Source organism: Lichenostomus cassidix, chromosome 7 (genome assembly GCF_008360975.1).
Source record: "Lichenostomus cassidix isolate B80296 chromosome 7, HeHo_3.0, whole genome shotgun sequence".
Lineage (NCBI taxonomy): Eukaryota > Metazoa > Chordata > Aves > Passeriformes > Meliphagidae > Lichenostomus > Lichenostomus cassidix.
In genome coordinates, this window is record NC_139488.1 from 12,774,865 (window position 1) to 12,799,989 (window position 25,125).

General features: G+C 38.4%; 1 protein-coding gene across 7 annotated transcripts in view; it reads right to left on the reverse strand.

Annotated features, from left to right (window-relative positions):
• The window catches only part of PARD3B (par-3 family cell polarity regulator beta), a 398,314-nt gene that overhangs the window by 241,495 nt on the left and 131,694 nt on the right, over positions 1–25,125 (reverse strand). For all 7 annotated transcript variants that reach the window (XM_085066249.1, XM_085066251.1, XM_085066248.1 and 4 more), the window contains one exon: positions 18,709–18,815. In XM_085066249.1, coding sequence (XP_084922375.1) covers positions 18,709–18,815 — 107 coding nt within the window. The remainder of the gene's footprint in view (positions 1–18,708; positions 18,816–25,125) is intronic.

Below are 25,125 nucleotides of genomic sequence, written 5' to 3' on the forward strand. Positions count from 1 at the left end.
GTGGTGTACATCCATCATTGTTTGTCCTTGTCAATGGCTGAACACTAAGCTTACATCAACCATTAAAGAACATGAACACCAAACTCCCAGACACATCTTGTGGATATCAAGAGATGAGACAAAAATTAATTTCTTGAAAATATGCTGCAAAGAAGAGATATTGAAATCTAGCTTCTGCTGCACTCTGCCTGAAAGGAAAAACTAAAAAGGAATTTAAAATGTTACAGGGGAAATGCTTCGCTAAAATGTTAAGGTAGAAAACATGTTCTCTATTGTACTCCAGGAAATCAGAAATCTTCATACCAGGGTCCCATGAAAGACCCAATCTACAGCATGGCAAGGACCTGAATGCTCTCAGAGATCCACTCATCAAGTATTTTTCCAAGATGCTTCCACAATGTGCCAGGGAACCACAGTATGATTACTGTAGAGCTTCCTGAGCTTGGAATGCAGCCCCTGGATTCAAGGTACTAAGAATTACATTGCCTGTTTAGATCAAAGGCACTTTCATTCCTGCAGGGAGTTAAGTATTTCTCCTTAACTTCGTGGGCTGCAAATTTATTTACTTTTCAAAAGATTCACACACTGAGTTAATTTAAAACTTCCTGGTTTCCTTCAGTCTAAGCAACTTACTGAATCAGTTACTAATAGTGTGAGTACTGTCCTGCAGACAGCTTTATATTTAACCATTTTCTCCATATGTTTAGAGATGGTAAAGTCTCAAAAGAAACCTTTTCTATTTATATGTATATTATATATATACATATATATATATATATATATATATATGCAGATGAAGTTCTTCCAAAAATTGTACCTGGTCACAAAGATAGTGTGGAGGTCTCCCAGCATATTTCAACACAAGAAGGAATTAGCTCTCTTTAAAATACTCTCTCTTTGGCTATGGGAATTCTACAAATGAAATTGCCCATCTTCATTCTCAACAAAAACTCCCCAACACTGTGGCAAGGAAAATACATGATGGCCAAAGGAAAATACAGCACAAATTCATCTTGCCAGGCCTCTATTTAACAAGCAAGCCCTACACTACACATTCTCTTACATTTCTCTGTTGGCACACTTTAAACCAAACTCTAAAAGAGAGTTGGTCAGAGAGAAAAAAACCAGGCCATCTGTTTTGAAGATTTCTGTAAAAGACCATGAGAACATCTTAACCTACAGAGCACAAAACAAATAAATAAGGGCTAAAATGCTGTCTGAATCTCTTCAAAGAATTAAGTTGCCTGCATCCAAATGGGAGAAAACACACTGTCCTACATAAACCCCTTGATCTCAATCCCAGTTCTCAATGGAAATTAAGGCAACTGTGTAGCATTTTAATTCTGCTGAACTGTATGCAAAACCTTGTTTTAGGATCTGAGAGTACAGGCACAGTGTTATCCTGAATTTATGAGTGAATATTATTAATAAAACTCAGATGACTCCTGTGAGCCAAGACATTACTATCGCTGGCTTATCTTAAACTTCGCAGGCAATTTTGACTAGAGACAGATCACCTGAGAGTATATTGTTATTTCCAATAAATCCTTATGAAGCATAATGGTATTTCCAACCTCTCCTAGGGTTTTTAAAAGTCATCATAAAATAACCTTTCATAAAATGATCTGGTTCCATGTTAATTATTAATGACATCTTGAAATAACAGCACTGGTTAGTAAATAACTTAGCACTAAAAATTGCAGTGTAAGAAAACAGGATTTATCACACGATTGAAAGGAACCTGGGCGAACAAAATATCTTAAGCAAAGATATATCAGCATATTTGCTGCGAATAAAATAGAACAGCAATTGTAAGACCTTATATATGAATTAAGCTCAGGACATTTTAATGAGCACAGTTGTATCTACTAATCAGATTATGATGGGGACTCGCACAACCATAATTTTTTTAAAAATCATTTGAAGAGAAGAATAAGCCAACAAAATCCCATGGGTAACTTCATTTTCACACTACAAAGTTATTACCACCAGAAACAACTTTAAGGTTACAGGTGGACTTAATTGCACTATTGTTGTTGACTAATAGCAGCATCTCTAACTGCAAGAACAAAGGTTAGGGAACACATTGCTGTTGCTTAGGTAAGCACAAAGGTGATGTGGACAAACTAGTAACTCTCCAAAAGACAGAGAGTAGCAGGAGTTACTAACAGTCCTATTTCTTAGATGTGTTCCTGGATAAACATACTGTTTCAATTCAACACCCACTTCTTTGTTTTTGAGAAAAATATAGGGAAGGCATACCAAGAGAAGTGTTGGTAATAACAAGGCCTTGCAGCAAAATTTATGATTTTTGTTTATTCTTGTTTTAAAATAAACATTCTAAATCATACCAATGATTTCCTAGAAACAGAATATCACAGAGACATGTTTAGCATGTAAGTGTTTGGCACAAAATGGAAGGAAATAACTCACCTGTCTATTTGCATGCCTTTGTGCAGTTCTACTATTTCCTAAGCTCCCCACACAAGGTGCTGAAGCTGTTTTCAGATACACAGAGAAAATATACCCCAAGACAAAAAAGTTCCCTTGTTCCCAGTTCCTCAGAAGCTGGAAGCCAAAAGTATGGTACCAAATAGCAGAATAAATCAAGTCTGCCTACCTGAGAGGGCCAAGGTCAGTTAAGACAAAGTGAGGAACATGACATGCACGGAATGACAAGGTTCAGTACATCTCAGTTCTTTATGAGGCTTCTCAGCTAAGACATGTGAAGCCAGATTGATATAAACACAAGTATTTCCTTAACTTACAATTCCCTTAATTTTAAGAAATGTGTTGACAGAAAATTTGAGCAGCCTGAAAAGTTAACAAAGTTTTTATGTATGTGAAATATTTAAACTTAAAACTTCAGTACGATATGCTTAGATACAAAGCACAGTACAGTTTTATATACCAGTGAAATGTTTCAAATACTATAACTTATGAAGAAATTCAATATTAATTATCCAGGCCAGATGATAATTAAAGATACTTCACAACCAGAAATGCTGAGAGACTGGCAGTATGCTGGGGGTAAGAGTGTGGGTTGTGTTTTAGAGATATTTTTATTTGTCTTACTCCTACTACCTCTGCCAAGCTCATCAAAATGGACTATTTAGAAAAACAAATTTAAAAGCATTCTGTACAGTGGAATCTTTTTTTCTGAAGATTTTATAATTGCATTATAATAACCCAAAGCACTGTAAGTTATGAGAGTTTGCTTGCATCTTTCTTATATTGAGCACTACTCATATGCATATTTAATAGCTCCACATCACTGTAATGCATTCAGGGTACTCACAAGTAAAGACATTATCTTTTCTTCTAGAAAGAAAAGGTAGAAAGAAATAGCTTCAGTGAGTTACTTTTTGAAGGAAAGAACAAGGTAGACTTCCTAAAGAAAAGCCTCTCATTCACAGATGAACTTTACCAAATTCAAAAGCAACTGAAGGAAGCATTCACTGCTTTTTTCTGAAAATGAGCTTCATAGTCCAGGAGCTGATACATCCTGCAGGCAAGAGCAATACATCTTAGACAAAAGTTGCCCCCAGTAGAAGAGAAGATCATGGTGGAAATGGCATTTTTTCAAGTGTCTGTGCATAATCTCATGCAGGGCTTTAAATTTCAACCAAAAAAAAGCACTGTGAATTAGGCTTAATATTTTAATAGGAACTACTGGATACATTGAACAAAACACAGAAATAACAGGATAATACTGATCTGTGTTGCTAAACTGATGCACTACATCATTTTAAGTTACTCAGAGCTTCTGCAATATACATTTCCTCCTGTACAACGGTAATGAAGTGTTCAAGCCTGAAGATCACAAATGCAGGGGCCTGGGGAGCTGAACTCCAGCTCAGAAACTAGTCTGAACAGTTTCTTCAAGCGTGAACTGCCTACAGCACAGTGTCGTGAGCACAGAAGGAGTCCAGGTTCTAAGAGGACAGAGATAAGGCTTTCTATTTGCTCCATCCTCTCCCAGCAAATAACCCTTTCCTGTTTAAATGGCTATAAATTTCAACAGAGACAAGTTTAGTCAGCAAACATTCACTGGAACTTAAAACAGGAACCACACCAGAACACTTTCAAGTATAATTACACTTGATCTGGACTAAAAATTAGTTTTTTTCCTTTGTGCAAGTATCCTTGCCATGGCTGTATCCAATCCCAACAGCTACAAGCACCAGCAAGTCTAGAAAACAATGGAAGGATGGAGGGAGCTGAATGCAAACTGAAATAAAGTTTGAACAGTTTGTTTTTATTTGGTTTTTCTTCCTTAAGCCTGAACTGACTTACATACTGGTAACAATCAAACAGGCACTGTTTACCATATGAAAGCAAATATTATTTCTGTTGTTATGGCTATTTGGACATCTGATAGCCTCAGGCAACCCAAAGGGGCCCAACAACAACAGCTCAACTTAAAAGTCAAAGGGCAGATACCTTTGAAGTAAGAGATGACACAGAAACAGCAGCAGACCTTGAAGTTTGGTCTGAAAGAAAGAACCTGAACACTTCAGAATAAATTCTATTCATCTTCACAATTCTCTTGAAGGCAAAATAGGCACATTTGATCACCAATGGTGCTGAATGCCAGAAAATCTAACAGCAAAATGCTCTTCCCACAAATCCTCCTGTAAGGTTACCAGCATTTCAAAGGGGCTTGGCAAACAGCACTGGGGAATGATGCTTGAAGTTGTTAATATTTTGTGACCTAACTAACTTTTATTTTGTACTCTGGTGAACGTGAGTGACAGAGAAACTCTGTCAAAGAAAACATTAGCTGTGTCTAGTAAAAGGGTCGTTTTATTCTTTAGCATCCAGGCTGAACAGGTATAGAAGATTTTAGGTAAGAGCATGTGAAAACTACTGCTCAAGCAGTAGTTCAGGGTAGTGGGAAAGACAAGGCTGGATTTCCAGTTCTGCATGTGGATTGATTTTTAGAGCCCTACAACACAATTCAGGACAGAGATAAGGTACAATCTGGAAAATAAATGCTGAGTTGTAGGAGCAAGTAGTTTCCAAGGGGAAGCCTGCAGGTGCATCTCCCAGATCTTTACCTGGATCCTGCACTGGTGATCACACGGCATGGTACAGGAAAAACCAAATGGCAACTACCTTTCTGCTGGGAAAGGGGAATACAAACCACTACTGCAGAGGTAAGCCTGTGTTCTCAGGAAAGGGCCTCACCCTGCCACTTTGGAGAAACCATGCTTGCTTGTGCAAATGCTGCTTTTCACCAGTTACAAGAGGTGCATTTATGTGGATTAAAGCCTTCCATAGGGATGTAAAAGCTGTCACACATTACATTATTTCAAAGCTGGTCTAGGGAGAAAGACTTGTCATTCCCCTTTAAATCAAAGATTAACAGTAGTTGTGGACGCAAGAACTTTAACAGTGAGAGCATATTTGCCACTGGCATTTTTTATTTTTTTGCTGCAGAAAATGACTTCAATTTGTGGTCAACAGACCTCTAAATTCCTTGACTACTTTTAGAACATTAGAACAAAGATCTAGCATAAGATAAGTCTTCACTTGAAAATTTTTGGGAGTCAACAAACCATAAAAAGTGAAGTTATAAACCATCCTTCAGATTTTAAATTGGTTGGCATTTCTGACACTGACAAAGACAATTACTTTTTGGGGTGGATTTTTTTAGTGAAAGGACAGAAAATTCCTGGCTTTTGTTTTTCAGAGATAAAACTGAAATGTACCAAGGACTATTGCTGGTTTTCCTCCTGGATTCAGTTCTGATATATTTACAAGAGGGCTTTCTACCGTTACCTGCAAATGTCACAACTGAGCTAGTGACTTTTATATAGTTTCTTGGTTTAATAACTATGGTAGATACAGCACATGTTCTGCCTCTGCCCCTCTCTGAAAATAAACAAAACCTAATCATGTCCAAAAACTAGTTTATATCTCACTGTTCATAGCATATAGAAAGAGTTGGGCACAGATAACCTAATTTTCACCTGTTTCTGCTTACTGCATATACACTAACTCAATTTAGATTGACCTGCTAATGTTTGCAGACTTACTACAGTGGCACAAGGGTAACTACATCCATTCAGCTTATTTTTAAAAAAGACAAACTAAGATGAAATGTTGTTCATACTCCTTTTAAATTTTATTTTAGTTCTTTGTTTATCTCTTCACTTCAAGGCACTTCCAATACGAGGCACAGTTTCAGTATGACAACTTTGTAAAATTAAAATAGAAAAAATGTGCCAGCATCAATCTGCTTTACATTGGAAAGCACAACAGCCTTGAGACAGAAATGACGACTGGTGAGAGTAAGCTATAATGAACCCAGAAGTGCTATCTGCAGTAGGAAAAATATATTAGACTGAAGGCTGAACACTCCTGAAACGATTTGTCTTCCTCAATAGGAGTCTCCTGTTCCCCAGTTGCAGCATACAGCCAAGTCTGACTCCAAAAGCAAGGGAAAATTATCAATATGCATGCCCACAATTCTGTTGGCTAGCACTTTTTGTTTGACTTGGAGCTACCTAAAGTTCACATTAAAAAAAATACAGCACAGAATAAAGCTGAGTCTGCAAGGGACATCCCCCGCCTGTGGCCCATCACTTCCTCCCCAGCTGCCCAATTCAAAAAACCCAAAGTCATGGCAGGACAAGCACATCAGTAAGTTTGGTCCTAGTTAAGAGTGAGGCTACAGAAGGTCAAGGGGCTGATCCCAACAGTACCAGCCAAGATCCACAGCAGATGCACCCAGGTAGCCAAGCCCTTCTCAAATTTCAGTGTTGCTGGAAAGTGAGTTTTACTCTCTAGTCAGCTGTGCTGTCATAGCTGCATAGACATCCTTTCAATACCTGTGAACTGCAAGATATTGATATAGTTTCTATTCTTCTCACAATAATGTACCTAAGGCACAAATTCAATTCTCTTAAAATACTTTCTTGGCAAAGGGCATCCCATGAATATATATGCTACATATGCATGTATAGCGTTAGCAGGTAGCATTACTTTATATTGCTTTCCAAAAGACATGCTTTCATGCTAAAAAAGAGCTTCCAGTAGGCTCTCCCAACAGGCAGAGACATTTTTCTGTCTTCTGCTTGAAAATTATTTCTTTTTCCTTATAGAGCTGGTGAAAGCTATGAACTTCCTTTCCAACTTTAATGTGTACCTTTTAACTTAATACATGTTCATCAAAAGCCTAGATTATTTTAACTACTTAAAAAGAAATATAAACCTGTTATAAACTGCATGCATCACACCAAAGAGTATTTTCTCACTTGGCTTTTGCTGTCCAAACTAAAGAGCCTTGCTAACCAGCCCTGAATATGCATGTTTGGTTGTTACAGAATAAAATACTACCAGCAATGGAAGAGAAACCTAGACGTGAAGTAATCTTAATTATTAAACAAATAATAAAGAAGAATTTATGTGGTAGTCAACATCATATTCATAGGCATATAGAGTGATATGTAATGAACTCTAAATATTGAATGATTTCAAGAAAATTTAAATCAGTCTAAACCTAGAATCTGCAAGTTACTCCTGACCTTAACAGGGAGCCAACATCAGACACTAAAACTTGATTACTATAAAAGTAATTTTAACAGAACTAACATCAATAATTTGATGTTTTAGACACTTGTGTAGTATCATAAATACATGTAATTGGCAGCAGACTAATTTTCCGAAAGTGTCATAATCTTTTGGCATACTGCCAACATTATTTTTTAAAAAATCGTTTTATTTATGGGTGCATGCATCTGGTTCTAATGAACTAACTTTACCTGGTAATATCAGTGTTTGTGTAACTGATGACATTAACACAATAAAGTTATCAACACGCCTCTCAAAACAGCTTTTTGAAAGTGACAACTACACACAAAGTAGACAAAGAAAGGTAAAAAGGCAGAAAATCACAGCTGGGCATTAAGCAATCATCTGGTTCAGTGTTTTGTAAACTCAAGGATAGCTTTGTTATCATTAACATGGTAATCCCTAGTCTAATAGTATTTCTCATGCTGACAGCTCCTTGCTATGTTCTGAAGTGCTTCAAAGGGAAAAAATGTACACCATAGATGCTCTTTTGTGTTCTAACCAGACTATCAATTTGACCATAAGACAGCACCCATCTCACACCATCCTGTTATCAATGTACGGACTTGCTATCAACAGTAATCCAATTTCCCTTCCCTTCTGGATGATGGGATAGAGCATTTTAGCAGGGTTAACAACAGCCAATCAAAGACAGACAGAATGGTCTGTAGACTGAAGTGGAACTGACTTCTTTTACCCCAAGTTAATTCTGATATTTAGAAGTTTGCAGTGCAATTAGTATATAATTAAAATGTTGTGTAAAAACTTCTCTAGCCCATTCTGTCTGTCTCTACTCCCTTGAACCTCCATGGTAGGAACATGAGGATTTACAATAAAGCATTTTGCATTTTTTCTAGGTGGTCTTTGTGCCACAGCATTTTCACCAATACCATTAACAGAAAAACCGTCTCTGCAGAAGCACCCAGCAACATGTGATACCTAGGCAGCTATGGTGGATGCCACACAAATGTGAGGAAAATGTTCCTATATTCTTTCAAACCAAATGTACAGTTAAGACTATATTGCTTGGCTGAAAAGAATACCATGACAGCAACTTCTGGGCAACAAACAGATTTGTCAGTAAGAAGTGCAGTATTTCACACTCCTGATTGATTCATTTACTTTTAGGATGAAACATCTGTATTTTGGCTACATCTTCTTTTAAAAACAAATTGAAGGGAATATCTTTCTACCTGTTGATAAAACGATTTTTTTTTTCTTTGTGACTTAAAATTAATTTAATTTGGTTTTGTTCCCTGGCCTCACCTCCTTTTATCATGCTTTCAAGTTCTCATAGAATTGTTTTCTAAAATTCCCCTTGGAATATGCCTCTTCTCATCAGAAAGAGAATTCATTTGGGCTTTTATGTGAAGTGCCATAAGATGAGACAACGAAGACTAACTGGCCCTTGCTCAGTAGTGCTGCTTGCAGAACTTACTTTACCCCAAAACAATGTATTTCTGCTTGATTCTCCTTCTGGTTTTTGAAGGACAGAAAAATGTATGCAGATTATAAAAGAATGGAACTGTGGAAGTGAACGCCACATCTGAGGAACCTTCACCATATTCTTTGACTGACGTGAGGCAGGTGAAAAGAAGGGATTTCCTTTTGTTTCTGTAAAGCTGACAGATGTGCTGTGAACTTGATTGTACTTGGTAATTCTAAAAAGCAGAGGAAAGAAAAAGGAGGAGGCAAATTTATCTCCACAGGTGTTAAACATGTAATCATCTCAGATGCACAGCTATTAGGTCAATGGAGCAAGCATGCCACAAGAGACAGCAGCTCTTTCATTTCAGGTCCAAGTTCATGTCATTCTAAGACAGCTGCTAAATAGACAACAGCACAGATACCAACACAGAGAGTAATTCTAACTCTAGGATACCATGATACGCTCTCAAGAATCACAGGATGCTTCAGTGCAGTCACATTATAAATTACAAGAAAAACAACAAAAAAAGTTCAAATACAGAAAAGAGGCTATTATAGCATCCCTTGGGACTGACACAAAGAAGCTTTTTACTTGAATTTTGGAGAGCAGCTTGAGAATCCATATTGAAATCTATATTAAATCAAGGTTTAAATCAAGATGTATTAAAGGCAAAACTTATTGTTACTAGTACTTTAAAGAAGACAATTAATTTTTAAAAAAGCACAAGCTGCTACTCAATTTGCAGAGAAAAAAAAAGCAACAAAAATCTTACAGGAGCAACTGATCCTGTAAGGATTGGTCTATCTGGGCAGCATTTTTTTTCCCCTTATGACACTGCTTGGAATGTGTAACACTTTGGACTGGCAAATATGGTTCTTAGGATCTAAAACATGGCATAAGAACAACTGTGCCAAGTGAGACCACAGCTATGCCCACCTTCGAATACCAGGGTGTCTCACAAACTGTTACTTATTGTCCCTCATGGTACAGAGAAATAGTGACAACAATTTGCTCTTGCATCAACACAGTTGATCTACAGTCCAATCACTTCCTTTTGACTGAAGATTTGCATATTTACTATATTGTTTATTTCTTCCTTTTTTTAATTTAAAGTTATTTCAGAGAATTTTATACTGCTGACATTACAACAAAAGGACACATTAGAGCCAGAAGCAATCACTGCAATTACTGACAAAAATCAAAGGTAGGATATTTATCCAAAATCCTGAAGCTCACTGATTCACCCTTGCTATTTTAGTGTATATTCACACTGATCTCAGTTTGTTATTCCCAGCTCCAACATGTCAGAACACCTGCAACAGTGAAAGCACGCAGTATACAGAAGCACTAAATATTCCTCCCCTCATTCCAGTTGTCAATGTCAGAAATTGTTTCAGAGGCATGAAGTAAAATCAAGACCTGCTGCCATTAAAAAAAAAAAAAATGCAACGGAATGTGCAAGTTTCAAAAAGACCTATATTATTACTATTACAGCTCAAAAACCTGTAAATCCAGATTAGCTGAGACACCAGCTACACAGAAGAACAAATCCCCAGATTAAAGTGTCTCCAACAGATTGGGTAATTTAGTGGCAAAGAGGCCTCACCTAACAAAATAAAAAATCCCATCTCCTTAGAGCGTGAATAACTGTCAATCCTGTAAGAGAAACAAAGCCACACATCTCACTTTTGGAGAAACACAAATATTAACCAAACAGGAGCAGAACTTCATACAGCAGTGCACTGCAAGATGACATATTACAAAATCCAAACCAAGATGTTTCTTAATATCATACCAACACTTGTGTCTAGGTAAGTATGAAACATCTCTGCCATTATTCCTAGTTGTCCATTAGAATGCTACATTTATGGAAAAGGTTACTTAGTAATAAGCATTTCAGTAGGACACTGAGAACTTATTTTATTTCAGCTGAATGCTTCTAGAGCTTGACAGTAAATGATATGCATGAGCCATGTTGACTGTCATCTTCCACTTTTGACTGTCAGACATACATGTAACTTGCTAATGTTTCATGCCAATTTCAGCGCCATGAGCCTGTTGCATAAGCTGCCTGCTAAAAGCTGCTCCAGATGGAATGACAGTGTTTTGTAGGACCCCAAAGATGCAGCTACAGAGATGAATATACGTCAACAGCATTGACAGCTTGACCTTTTATCCCTCTTTTTGTCAACAGTTCTTATTTCCACCCTTTAATTTTTCCACATTCCTTGTAAGACAGGCCATGTAGGAAAAGGAAGAGTTTCAGTCTCTCAGCCATCTTCCATCAGCTGCAATCTCATCTACCTGACTACACAAGGCAGAGGCCAAAGGAGGAAGGTGTATAAATAATAAGGTATTTTCAAAATTACAGCCAGGGCCCAAAATTCATTTTAAAGAGGAAACAAAACCCAATCCCCTACTAACATAAGAACAATGAAGAGCTTTTATGATTTTCATTAGAGATACTTTCTCTCATGAATAGTCAGTAAAATGCTGGTACTTCTCTCACTGGAAACAACCTGTTAACAATGAATAACAACTTCTACTGATTGCACCATTTTTACTGATAATTTATATACTATATTAACATCACAGAACATTCATTATTAGCTCTTATTACAATAAATCACAAAAAGTCTACTTATCCTGCTCAAATAAAAATATGTAAATTACACCTACCGCTCAGTTTAAACAATCCAGGTAAAACAATACAGTTTTTCTGACACGCAGGCTGTGCAAGGAACGCAAAGAGCACTTCTCCCCACACACACATGCACTGCTTTGCATCCTCAAAAGAGGAAATGACCACAGGGCACTTCTGTCCTTTTTCAGATGAACAATTTAGTATTCTAATAAACATTCAATTTACATTTTTAGTTTTTCCTTTACAATGTAAAATAATTTGTTTCTGACACAGAATGCCACAGCAGACAGCAAAAGGAAGGAGAAAAAAAAAAAAGCAGCACAGGGCTGTGAGGCAGCAGAGAGAATTGAGAAGGAATGGCTTTTATTATTTCAACAGCCCTCAGCTCCCTGCATCACTGGATTTATAATACATCCTTAAGAGCAGCAGTTTTCATGGTGTAAGAGTGCCACACAGCTCTGGCTTCTGCAGTGCTTACACCAACAACTTCAAAACTAACTCACTGCAGATGTCCCTGTGATCATCTAATCAGACATCAAAAGCAATATACTGACAAGCTCCTGTGCTGATTAGAAGTGTTCTATATATGTTTCACAGCATAAACAGGCACACAGTAGTTGCTTTATAAATGGATTCACCCACATCAGAATTCCCTTTTAAAAAACTCCAACTGTTTGGAACTCCCCAGCTGAATGACAGAAAATCCTTTTAAATGTCCCCAGATCTTCTGTTCAGTTCCATATTGCAGAATTTCAAGAGCAAGAGTTAAATTATTAATAGGAAAACTTTTACCAGAAAAAAGTAAATGACTTCCAGAATTTAAAAACCTTGTTATTCTGAATGACAGCCTGAGACCACACCACATCAGGGAAGCAGTCTTGCCTTTACCCTACAACACACATGGTAATATCTAAGTTGTATTTCCATATCTACTTTGATGTCTAATTATTATACATCAACAAGCACTGATTTCAAGCATTATAAGTGCACCATCCTTCCAGCACTCCTAGTTCCTGAAAAAATACTGTATTTCTCCCAATATCTGGTTTCCTTCTCAGAGTCCACCTCTTCTAATTCTTAAAGAGAGCTATAAGAAAGATGGGGACAGACTTTTTAGTAGAGCCTGTTGTGATAGGACAAGGGCTAATGGTTTTTAAACTGAAAAGGGTAGATTTAGACTAGCTATAAGGAAGAAGTTTTTTACAAAGTAAGTGATGAAACACTGGAACAGGCTGCCCAGGGAGGTGGGAGATGCCCTGTCCCTGGAAACATTCAAGGTCAGGCTGGATAGGGCTCTGAGCAACCTGATCTAGAGGCAGACATTCACGCTTATGGTAGGAAGGATGAAACCAGATGACCTTTAAAGGTCCCTTCCTACCCAAACTGTTGTATGATGCTATCACATAACTCTGGGAGGATTTCATATTGAAATTCTAACACATACAAAAGGACCAGAAAGTAAAACTATCTGACCTAGTCCAGTGAACAGTGGACAAAAGTTCCATCCTCCAAAATCAGACAGACAATACAACCCTTATGGCAGTACAGTCGCTTAGCTCAAGTCTTAGCAGAAATCTGCTGAATCAAGTTATAAACTCTATGGAATTATTCCACCACTGTGCCAACAAAGACTTTTTCTGCCCTGTCCTACTTTTATATAGCATGATAAGGTGAACTAATATTTCTTGGAGTTTTTTATACTAAAACACAAATTTTGCAAGTACTACTGATTATCACATATCCAAATTTGTAGCATATCTTTATGTTTACGTATGCATATATCATATATAAAAGGAACAAATCATGAAGCTGCATCCTTGCACATGTGGGCATTATGCTAATCTGCAGACCCTTAATCACGAAGGCTAATACACCACAAGCACAATTAACAGGCAGAAGAACCAGAGGAGGTTTTGACCCTTTTTAACAAGAGCTTGAAACATAAAAATGTTCTAATTATATATCAACCTTATTCAAAATTGCAAATTACATGCCCACAATGCATAAAATACAGTCAATTTCAAGTCATATCTAGGCAAAAATGGAAACTGTATTGAGCCACTGGAGCAGCTCTTCAATTGATCCTGCATCTCATTGTATCTTTAAATATGGATAAATACAATTTAATCAGCCAGTCCTATTGATTACCTCCAAGATAACCTAAGTATTTGTACAGAAAACATGTAAGGATAAAAGAAAGTCATGCAGAAAATAGCATACCATAATAATCAGCAAGTTAACAAGAAGGGGTGAAACCTTAGTCCCACCAGAATTAATGCAAAATTCCCATCAATTCAAATAGGATCACAATCCTCCATCTACAACTCATGACAGATCAAGTTTTATGATCATAGAGGAAGTCCATCCCTGGGCAAAAAGAGAGACAAGCAGAAGTAACAGCTTCAGAAACAAAAGTTCAGATGTTATAATTACACATTAGCAATTACTACCTGAATGAACTGGATGGAGCAGCAATACGTATTCTGCTCCCTAACACCAAACCAAGAGAACCCCACAATTCAGACTGTCTGTCTTGCTCCATCTCATCTTTACCATGTTGGGCAGAGGGATACAGTGAGTAACTTCTGAGTTGGTGAAGAGAATCTGAAACTGCAGCCCCACTCAGCAAACTGGAGACAAGCGCTGAGCAAGTGTTAAGTGCCCCAAGAACGCTTGTTTCTTCTGAAAGGCTTCAACCACCTCAATCACACTGCATGGCCTTGCTCCAGAGCAGATCCCCAGCTGAAGACAACTTGCCCATTGCTAAAGCCACTTTCTGAGGCCAGGCCACTTGCAGCCAAAAGGCAGCTGGACCAGCCCTTGGCTATTGCCATAGCAAAGCTATGGGTACAGAACTTTTCAGAGCAGTAGAATCACAGAATCCCAGGATGGCTTGGGTTGGAAAGGACAATCAAGATCACCTAGTCCCAACGCCCCTGATATGGGCAGGGACACCTTTCACTCGACCAGGTTGCTCAGAGCCCCATCCAGCTTGGCCTTGAACACATCCAGGGATGGAGCATCCACAGCTTCTCTGGGAAACTTGTTCCAGTGTCTCACTGCCCCCACAGTAAAGAATTTCTCCTGAATAACTAACCTAAATTTCCTCTCTTTCAGTTTGCATCCATTAACCCTTGTCTTGTCACTATGGTTCCTGATGAAGAGTCCCTCTCCAGCTTCCTTGCAGGCCTTCCTTCAGATACGGGAAAGTTCCCATGAGGTATCCATATGACCTTCTCTTCCCCAGGTTCAACAGTCCCAGCTTTCTCAGCCTCTTCATAGAGGAAGTGCTCTAGGCCTCTTACCAACTTCATGGCCCTCCTCTGGACTCACTCCAACAGGTCCATGTCTTTCCTGTACTGGGGACCCCAGAGCTGGATACAGCACTCCAGGTGGGGCCTTGCAAGAGTGGAGTAGAGGCAGAATCCCCTCCCTCGACCTGCTGACCATGCTTTTTCTGCAGCCCTGGGTTCAGGTGACTTTCTGGGCTGCAAGTGAACGTTGCTGGCTCACACTGAGTTTTTCATCAATCAGTACCTCCTCCAGTACTCCTCCGCAGGGCTGCTCTCAATCACTTCTCTGCCCAACCTGTAGGTGTGTGTAAGTACATTAAACTAATTCTGTATCTCTGAAGTCCTTTCTGGATACCTAGGGAAGGCAGTTTCCATTTTTGAAAGCCTGGTAAGGACTCTGTGACTCTAACTAAGCAGAAGAGCTAAACAGTACCTCTAATAAAGTAAAAAAAAACCAAACAAACAAAAAAAAAACCCAAAAAAAACCAAATACTTTTTCTTCAATAACAAATTCTGATATGTGTTACCCCTATTTTTCCCTGATTACTGTCTTTAAATTTTCAGTGGCAGCTATCACAATAAGGAAAGAGAGGTTTGGATGAAAAAAGAAACTCAAATTTTGTACCATCTGTTAAATGACTTCCAGTCTGAGGGAACAGATGCTGGACTTCACTATCAGTTTTTGATTGATCTAGAAGTATTTTGTTAATTGGGGCTAAAACTACAGCTAAGATGTGTCAGAGAAAATAGGAAAGAATAGCTCAAATTCTCCTCAAACAACCTGGTCACTCAGAAAATGTTTTGTTATTTTTGTAATAATTATATAGCTGTCTTTTTTAAAAATCTTCCTTTGAATAAATGGGACAACTTTTGAAAAACAGAACACATGCTCTGCTTGATGCCATAAATACTGTGAACAGCTCAAAAGGTTCAACCAGTTCACTTGAATGGCATAGCAATGTTCTTTTCTTGTATTACTGCCTGTTTGCTGTCCTATTTCATTACTCATTGTACAACTGAACTGCATTTTTCAGGAGGTAAATCAGTGTTGTCCTCAGAGAATCCTGTGGTAGTCCCCTTTAAAGACTCTGATGAAGCACTGGCGTATCAGTGCACACCGTGTAAGGCAGCACACAGGTATTCCTACACAGAGACGAAGTGCCAGTTCCACATGTGCCAAACACCAAAACGCCAGAAGTGCCAAAACAGCCTAGCTAATTAGGAAATTCAGTTTCAATTACAAAATAATTGCGGCATAAGTAGAGACTTAACTTTCACTACATGCACTAAAGAATGTTTCATCTACCAACAGCTCTGGGTTTTCTAACTTGCATGTGACTACAAGGAAGCAGTTTAATGTGAAAAAAACACTGGCCTGTGGCAAAGAAAATTCAGTATTAGCTTTAAATTTTCAGCAGCAATGCACAGAACAAATGAATTTTTTCTAAATATTGCTTTAACACTTGAGGAAAAGACTATAGCTCTTTTCAAAATGCAGTGTTCAGTTGTTTGTGCCATGTTTTTTCATTTGTCAGATATTGATTTTTCTGCATGTTTTAAAACAATCTGTACCTAATTCAACCTATGTTATTTAAGCTTTCTGTGTTTCCCAGAACATTATGCCAAAGCATATTTCAGTATGATTGATGATGAGAGTTTTAGAAATGGTACTGTTGCAAAAATAAGAGCTGGTGTAACGTATTTTGCTGTAACAGATATTTTGGTTTTACAAAAAAAAAAAAAAAGCACCACCAAACCACAACTTTCTGGGCCTCCTCCCCTCCCCACTTTACATAACATATTAAAAAAAAGTTGTCCTCCACCCCTGCTACCTGTCCAGCTTTGACTTTCACCCCTAGAGTTGGCAGAGAGATGCTCTGTATTTTAGCACAGAGAATTCCTTTAGGCCTAGAGATTGCTGTGTACTGGTGCAAGTCAGTGAAGCACGGTAAGGTTTTAACCTCCAAGTATTACTGCAATCCTCACATAGTGGCATAAAATGCACTTGTCACCACAAAAATTACATTAAAAAACTCAACAAAATACTTTATTTCTCTTCTTGATGGTCTATAAAGCATTCAAAACACACCCCGGAACGAAACAGATTTCACTTATTTTTCCACCTTTTTTTGCATGGTTATAAACTACCAGAGGTCAGCATTACATACTGACATACTCACTTTATACATTTCTCAACTTTGCCAAGAGTGTAAGATCTGCACTGTTAACCAAGAATTCTCGTTTGTACTTTCATTTATCAGAATAAGTCAGTATTTCATTAATATGTAAATGCTTGCAGCAAACATCACGAAAAACCTCTCAGCTCCAACAGGTCTGACAAATGATGCAGAACTTTGACAAAGTTCAGCCCCCTGTAACATCATAATGTACTTGGAGAGTCACTAGGACTTTTAAAATTGCACCACTTAGCAAGTAACACAAGCCATTGGAAAATAAGGTGCATGCAAAATATTTAGATGCACATGCATTTGACCATGCAAAGAGAAACAATGAACAGTCAACTAAAATCCTGTGTAAGCCTTCAGAATTACAGTGTTAGACTGAGACCCACAGTACATTATTAACATGCAAGTCAACTGACTTTGTGTTTGCTTCCTTCATTCACATGAACTTAACTGAAAGTTTGGTCTCAAATACACCTTCAGCTGAAAGGTTCCCACCTCCAGCGTGTGTCGCTGAACCCCAGCTGTCTCCCCCTGCTCCCTAACATGCCATGCCATTACAGCCATTTGTGGAACCTTGCTATAAACTAGCTGTGCTCTAGTCTGCAACATCTCTCCTGCACCAAAGAGACTCAGGGTTTCTGAGTGGTGTTTTGAAACAAACCAGAGATAGATTGTTTTGCACAGCTGGGGACAGTGAGTGAACTGCAACACTGTATAGAGAACCTAAAGGGGAAAAGGCATAAATGTCACAAGCAAATGAAAGCAGCACCATCATTTAAGCCAGCATTTATGTGGCCTAAAGTGGAGCAGAATAGACCCACCAGAGCTTTCTAGGCAAACACTACAAAATAGCTCAGTTCTGCTTGAGACACTTACGTGTTCCAGCTGACATTCAGAAATTCTAAAGAATTTAATGGTTTTATAAATAATGTAGGAACACCTTCCAAACACACAAAGCTTCAGGTCTGAAAACCGCAAAGTAAAACATGTGGCCCAAGCATGACCAAGACAGCATTACTTTTAGAAGATTAAAGACAGCCTGCAAAAACATATGATTAAGAGCTACTGCATCTTCATTAAATGTAGCTTTACTACAATACTTAGTAATAACTATACTGAAAACAAATTTGTCCTCAAACGGAAAGAGTCAGGCTGTTAAACAGAAAAGTAAGATAAAGAAAAGGCCATGCAGGATAGTAACAAGATACCAAAGATGACAGAAATGCCATTAGAAAACAAGGGAAGTGAAAAAGGGTACAAGACCAAAGAAGCAATTGTAAACAGGACAATATGATACTGAATAAATAAATAATTGCTGAAAGTTCAGTTCATATTCTAATGCCTTATGACACCATTGAGCTTTATGTAAATCTCTTATTAAAAAAAATAGAACCACTGTAAATTGATTGTATCATCTAAAATAACTATTTTTCCAAGGGAAATTCTCTGCTTTACAGAAAATGAGTATGATGCATTTTGTTCTAGACCCAAATACATATATAGCTCATAAAACTACTATATACCCACAGGTAAGAAAAGTTTTAGTCTTAAGGAAAAGATGAGTTACATGACACCTACTGCCACAACATGCTTGAGACTGTGGTCACTGGGGTGAGAAGCACTCGGGAAGTCAGCAGGTGCGCCCAAGGCTGGATCACTGCTCCTCCGTACCAGAAGCGGTGTGCCTACAAGACAAAATAGAATTCAAAGGCTCAAGGATGCTAAATTAGCACAAGGAAAAGCTTCATGTAGTTAAATAAGAGACATGTGTAGCACTTAAATATAAGCTTATCTGTGATAATATCCACTTATTCAATTACTATATCTGATAGGGTTCAAATTTCAGATTCACTAGGCCACAGAAATGACAACATTTTTAAGCACCGTTATATACACCTCCATCCATGGGCTGCTAAATCAGGACATAACTACTAACAAACAGGAGAAAAAGGCACCTCCTCAGAAAAACAAATGATTAGTTGCATCTATCTGTGACCACATGTACCATCAAGTGCTGACAGGGAAACCATATCCTTACTCTAAGGAACATTTGTAAGCACAAAAAGAACTGGACTACTATTTTTAGTTCATACAATTGGTAGTGGTTGCTCAACCAGAAAATGGTCTGAAGCCTTTCACTTCCCCCTAAGGACAGCCCTCACTGTGCTATTCTGCATTAATCCACTAAACTGGGGTCTCACAATCTCATCTTCAACTATTCCTTAGCTGCTCCTGGTCAATGTCCAAAGGCTGCACTGAGCAATTGCTAGTCTCTCCCATACCAATTAAACAAGCCCACACTTAACTTGTATGGAAGGTTGCTTTGAATATGGCGGCATGGACATATACCTACTCAAAATTTATTTCCATAAGCTCACAAGATGCAGCCACTACCCCTCTCTGGTACACAACCTGAGGCCTGTAAGTGACAGTTCAGGCACAAGAGGCAGCTGACGGATAACTCCCTACATTAACCTCATTTTGTATCTCACATGCCTTGGGCTGGTTTTGCAGAAACACCCTAAGTACGTGAATAAAGAGAGGAGGGGGCAGAAATTTAATTCACAGCTGATCTGTCTCCCAGTACTGACTGCCAGGATTGCCAGGGAACAGACACAGGCAGTAGCAGCTGTTTGAGAAAAGCTGAAGGCTAAACAGGTTTCACTTGTAGGCATCTTCAATCAGACTCCCCAGCTAGGCATGTCTATTCAGTGCTTTCTGCATATAACCTCCAAGACCAGTCAGCAGCTTCCAGCAACACAGCTGCCCAGTTAACTGAGGCCACTATAAAATACCCTTTGCAAAACTTCCATGTGGGCTGAGAGGGAAAACATCTTTAGGAATATGAGAATTTCTCATGTTAATTTTATTTATCACTAATAAAATTAAACTTAAACAAAAATCACTCTCCCCCCCTTTAAAGTAAGTAATCCATAGACAACCACAAAAAAAAAAGAAAAAAACAAAAACAACCCAAGAAACCACCAACCAAACAAACAAAACCCACCAAAAAAACCCTCAAACAGACCCAAACAACCCCCCCCAAAACCTATAAAAACCAAAAAACAGAGAACCAACCCCCCCCAAACAAACAAAAAAGCCCCCCAAAAAGCAGCTCCATAAAAAGCACCCCCCCCAAAAATAGGCTAGAACATTGGTCTAATACAACAATTTCAAGTAAGTGAAATTGAGATTATAGCTGTCAATTATAATACTAATTACAGTGGCTGAGGCTGATGGCAGCCATAATTACCAGATCTATAAAAGAAGTTTGAACATGCCACAGTTTCCTCATTAGATGCTAACAAAGCTGGAGTGACTCTACCACACCACACACACTTTGTCAATATAGTTGAATAAATACCAGCACCTGATGCTGAGGAGCAACCAGAGAACCTAATGCTCTTAACCCTTCCTCAGAGTGAGCAAGTTTTTTTATGCAGGTAATCCCTTCTATGTTCACTTCTGCAGGAAATCAGTAAGAAAAGCAAAAATAAGACTTAAATTTGTGTTCTGGTAACAAGGGAATGCTAAAATATCAGAAGGTGAATACTGGTTTTAGTGCCAAGTGATTACTATCTTTGTACCAAGAGCTATGCACATTTTTACAAGGAGGTTGTGAAGAAAGGGACTGATCACCAAACTTATCCATTTTGTGTGATTTTCCAAGTGTGTCAATAGGTCAAAATGAGCAAAATATCTCCACTCAGATGTTCTTGTTCTTCACATGAAGGTGAAGATAAATTTATTTCCCCTCTAGACATATTTGACAACTAGGTGTATAAAAGCTCAATCCAAGTTACTCCCTTCTTTAAGATAAATACTTATACTTTAAAATCAATTTTTCTGTGTATGACTAAAGTTTCTGGTGGCCTGTATCCAATTTTTTGTCTCTCTTCAATATAACAGTTTGAAAACAGATGCTGAGACATTTTTGTGTGATTCAACACAATTTAGTCTCCAACTCCTTTTGACATAAACATGCACAGTACAGAGCAACTACTGAAAACCCTTTGCACTGATACTTTTATTTGTAAAATTTGCCTAACTCAGTGAGCATACTGTTCCTTAGACTCTTCAAGGCCATCATCCCTTTACTCATTTCTGTCCTCCTTTTTCCACAATGACAAATCCATGGTAACTCAAAGAGGGTACCAAAGATTCCCCACAGTCAGCTAAAGAGGTCAAAGATGGGAAAGGAGGGGGATGAGTGACGCCACCCAAAGACATAATTTATATCAAGCTCATCCTCCTCACAAAGCCAACACACTGATGTTAGATGTCTCCTTTTTTCCTGAGCTGTCTTCTACAACCAACTCCTCATTTCTTTCTCATTCCGCTGGCTGAGAGAAAAGATGAAGGCTCCCAATACTGTGACTGCTGGGAGACAAGACACCTGTCTGTTCCAGGGTCTTCCAGCAGCTCCAGCAGATGAAAGATGTCTCCTGTACCACTGCACTTCTGTCTCCTCTTTGTATTGATTGTTTCAACATGCTTCTTTCTACTACACTCCCCATCCTCAATTTTCTGAAGATCTCCTTTCACTTGCTTTTTGTCAGTGTTTTCCAGAGAAACTGAAGGAAAATTTACAGCTGTCTAAACTTTGGTTTCAAAGTCTGCAGAAGCAGTAGGATTATAGAGAATACTGGTTTCCAGTTTGGGAAGATGGTCTTGTAGCTATTTGGTTTCTTTTTATTCCTGCAAGTTTTTGCTTATTACCATGAGGCAATGAAATTTATGGTGCTCATCTGGAATGTTTCCCTACTTGCAGAAAAACAACTGGACTTTTTGGCTATTGTATGCAATGCTTTCTCTTTTCTCCCAGTATGTCGTAAATTTTAGGGACCTACAAATAATTTTTTCTTGAAGAGAAAACCAGAGTCTATTTTCTTCATTTTTTAAAAATGTATTTACAGACATCTAACGTAATTTCTTGTACAGAAATATCACACATCATAACATCTCCGTGAAACAAGTCAGCTGTAGTCTTTAGCTAAAACAATACCAAATAGTCCTTCTGGCCCTTATTATTTCACATGAGCATACCACAAAACAAACCTTTCATTAGACGAAGATAAATGGAACCAAAATGTGCTTTCTAACACAAGAAAATACACAGCAAATAGGACGACTGGATGAAGGAGTTGAGAAGAAGCTGTACCGCCCCTCCTTTGCAGGCAAGAGTCCCTTATTCCCTTTCAGGAGACAGCAATTCCCAGCAGCTCCCTGAGCTAACAAACTCTGCCCCATCTCTGCTCTTCTCCACGGCTTGGGCTGTTCCCTGCCATAAGAACACATTCCATGCTGCTCAGTGCATTCCAGCCTGTGCCTCTTCCACAGGCGCCTTTCTTTTTCCAGCCTCTTCCTGCCTCCTTGGTACTGCACACTCAGCGCTCTCGAAAGCAAGCTCCCTTGCATTCCCAAAGAGAGAACTCTCTCCACATCCTACTGCCCCAGACTCAACCTGACTCAGGAGTTGGACCACATCCATTACACATACATACCTTGAATTTGTTCATCCCCATCTTCCTCAGCCATGAATAAAACATAATGAAAAACCATCACCGATACTATTTATTACAGACATGCTGTAGAAAATTATATGTGTTTTCTTAAGAGATTCTGTCATCCGTTTTCTTCTGTCAGGAAACTGAATGTTGCTTTTTTCCTTACAGCTTTCCTTTCGTCTTGCTGCATTTCCATGTTATTCTACTCACGCTCTTGCATTTCTGCTGAACATTTATAACAACCAGTGTAAGCTCAAACACAAAATCCATCTTTCCCTGAACGATGAGAGAGAGAGAAACTCCTTCCTGCATACCAAGTTGATCATAGGAACACGTTTTTAATAAGCACTACTATTTTGTGCCAGAGTAGCACTATGCATTTTAAACTTAGGAACTCAGTTAAAAAAAATAGTTATCCTCATCTTGCAGCACTGCATCAGGAGTTTGCAGACAACAAAAATTGAAACATATGTCCAAGACTAAATTTTTTTTATAATGACAGCCTTTAACCTCAATCCCTTCAGGGTGCACTTCCCCTTCCTTAAAAATCTGCACTGAGGACCTTTTCTTATGGTACCATAGCACCTTCTAAGCACATCTGTCAGCCTTATTCACAATACAAACTCTTAGACAAAACTGATGAGGGAAGACTCCTGTAGATTTCCTTCCTTGAAGTCTACCACTTATTTTCAACCAATGTAGATCAATCTTTCTTTTTGCTAACATCACCCTCAAAAATTAGTATCTACACAGACTCATGGTTAACAGTGTATTTTCCCTGAACTCTTATGTTTTGGAAATATTTTTTTTAACTGCAAATATGGTTGAAACAAGCATATGGTAGAAACCACACTTAGATTTAAATTGGTTGCATTAGAGAATTAAAAAAAACAAACCAGAAGAGAGAGTTCTGCCATTTGTGTACAATTAAAAACTGAAAACTTTCATCAACACAATGGCAAAAGAAACATCTCCATATCAAATGTCATCCAATTGTCTTTGTTTTGCTAGTTTTTAAACTTCACCAAGAGGCTATATACAGATGATAACATACCCTGTGAACAGCAGTGTGCTCTACCTCACTGAAGCCTTTTGGCAGCTCAAAAATCAGGATCTGAGGCTAGGAGGGGCCTCACTAATGAGAAGTGATTTGTTCAAGAATGCTGTGCAACTGCAAGTAAATAATGCAAGGTGTGGAGCTCAGGATTTGAACATGGTCAGGGCAACTCTGGAGCTCCAGCTGCCCCTGCTGGGGCCCCCCACAGCTGTACAGGGTTTCCAGGCTCTGGCATCAGATTTCAGGCCTACATTTAGACAGCTGAGTACCACTCAAGATGACCAATATCACAAAAAAAGATTATTCCTATCCTTCCTTAATTTCAGTCATTTGCGCTAATGTCTCTTTGCTCAGGAAAGCACAGTCCACCTCCAGCTAGAAATCCCTTTACTCTTTGAGATTAGGTTGTAGGTTGCCAAAAAATGCTGAAGACAACCAGACTTTATCACCCACGAGAATTTTTGGCAGGCTGGGCTTTCTATAATGGGGTTAAATTATGTACTAAGAATTGATTTTAGCATTGCTTTGGATGCAAACACTCTCAGGTGACTTTCAGGTAAGCTGACAAACCAAGCAACACAGGAAACACAAGCACATATGTATTGTTGTGCTACTGCATCACTGACAACTAACATACTGTGAGGTTGGTTGGTTTGCCTCTCTAGGTAACAGGAAAGAATTATTCTAGAGGAGAACTAAAGATACACTTGGACAGAATACTCTAAGTGGGTAGAAAGAGTTTCACAATAAATCACCTATGCAGTTAAAGTCATAATTTAAAATTCTGCTCCTGAATATAAAAATGCTGACTATGATGGGAAAAGAGCTGTCCATCAAGTGTGTATCAAACTGTCAACTGCTGAAGACCATACCAATGACAATTACTCTGCTGCCTGCTTCCAAATTACACCTGCCAGGACAGACAGACAAATTATTTTCTTACCTGCAGATGCCTCCAAATATTTTTTCAGAGATCCTTCTAAGCAAATCACAACACTTCAAGTCAGTTAAAACAAAACACCTAAATACTATATGCATACACACACAAATGTAAAATTGCACTTCAGAACTGACAATTCTTGGCTAGAAGAGCTCAGAAGAGACACAAAATAAACAAATACCATTTAAATCAAGAAGCCAAAATTGCTTTTAAACTGGTCTTGTAATGAAACAGGTCAGGCCCTGGAAACAAAGGTACAAGCAAGATTTTAATTCATATTTAAATACATGACAAATTATTGTATGTGACTATTTTTCTTCTTCTTATCCGACAACTTTCATGTTAACAGGCATACAGACAGGTCTTCCAGTCAGCACTTTCTGACAGCACTGAGCAATCAGTGTGTGTAAATGTGGTCACTTTCAGATACATGGCCTACCACCACCTGAGGCATCATGTAATGGTTCTGCCACATACTTCAAATGTGGCTG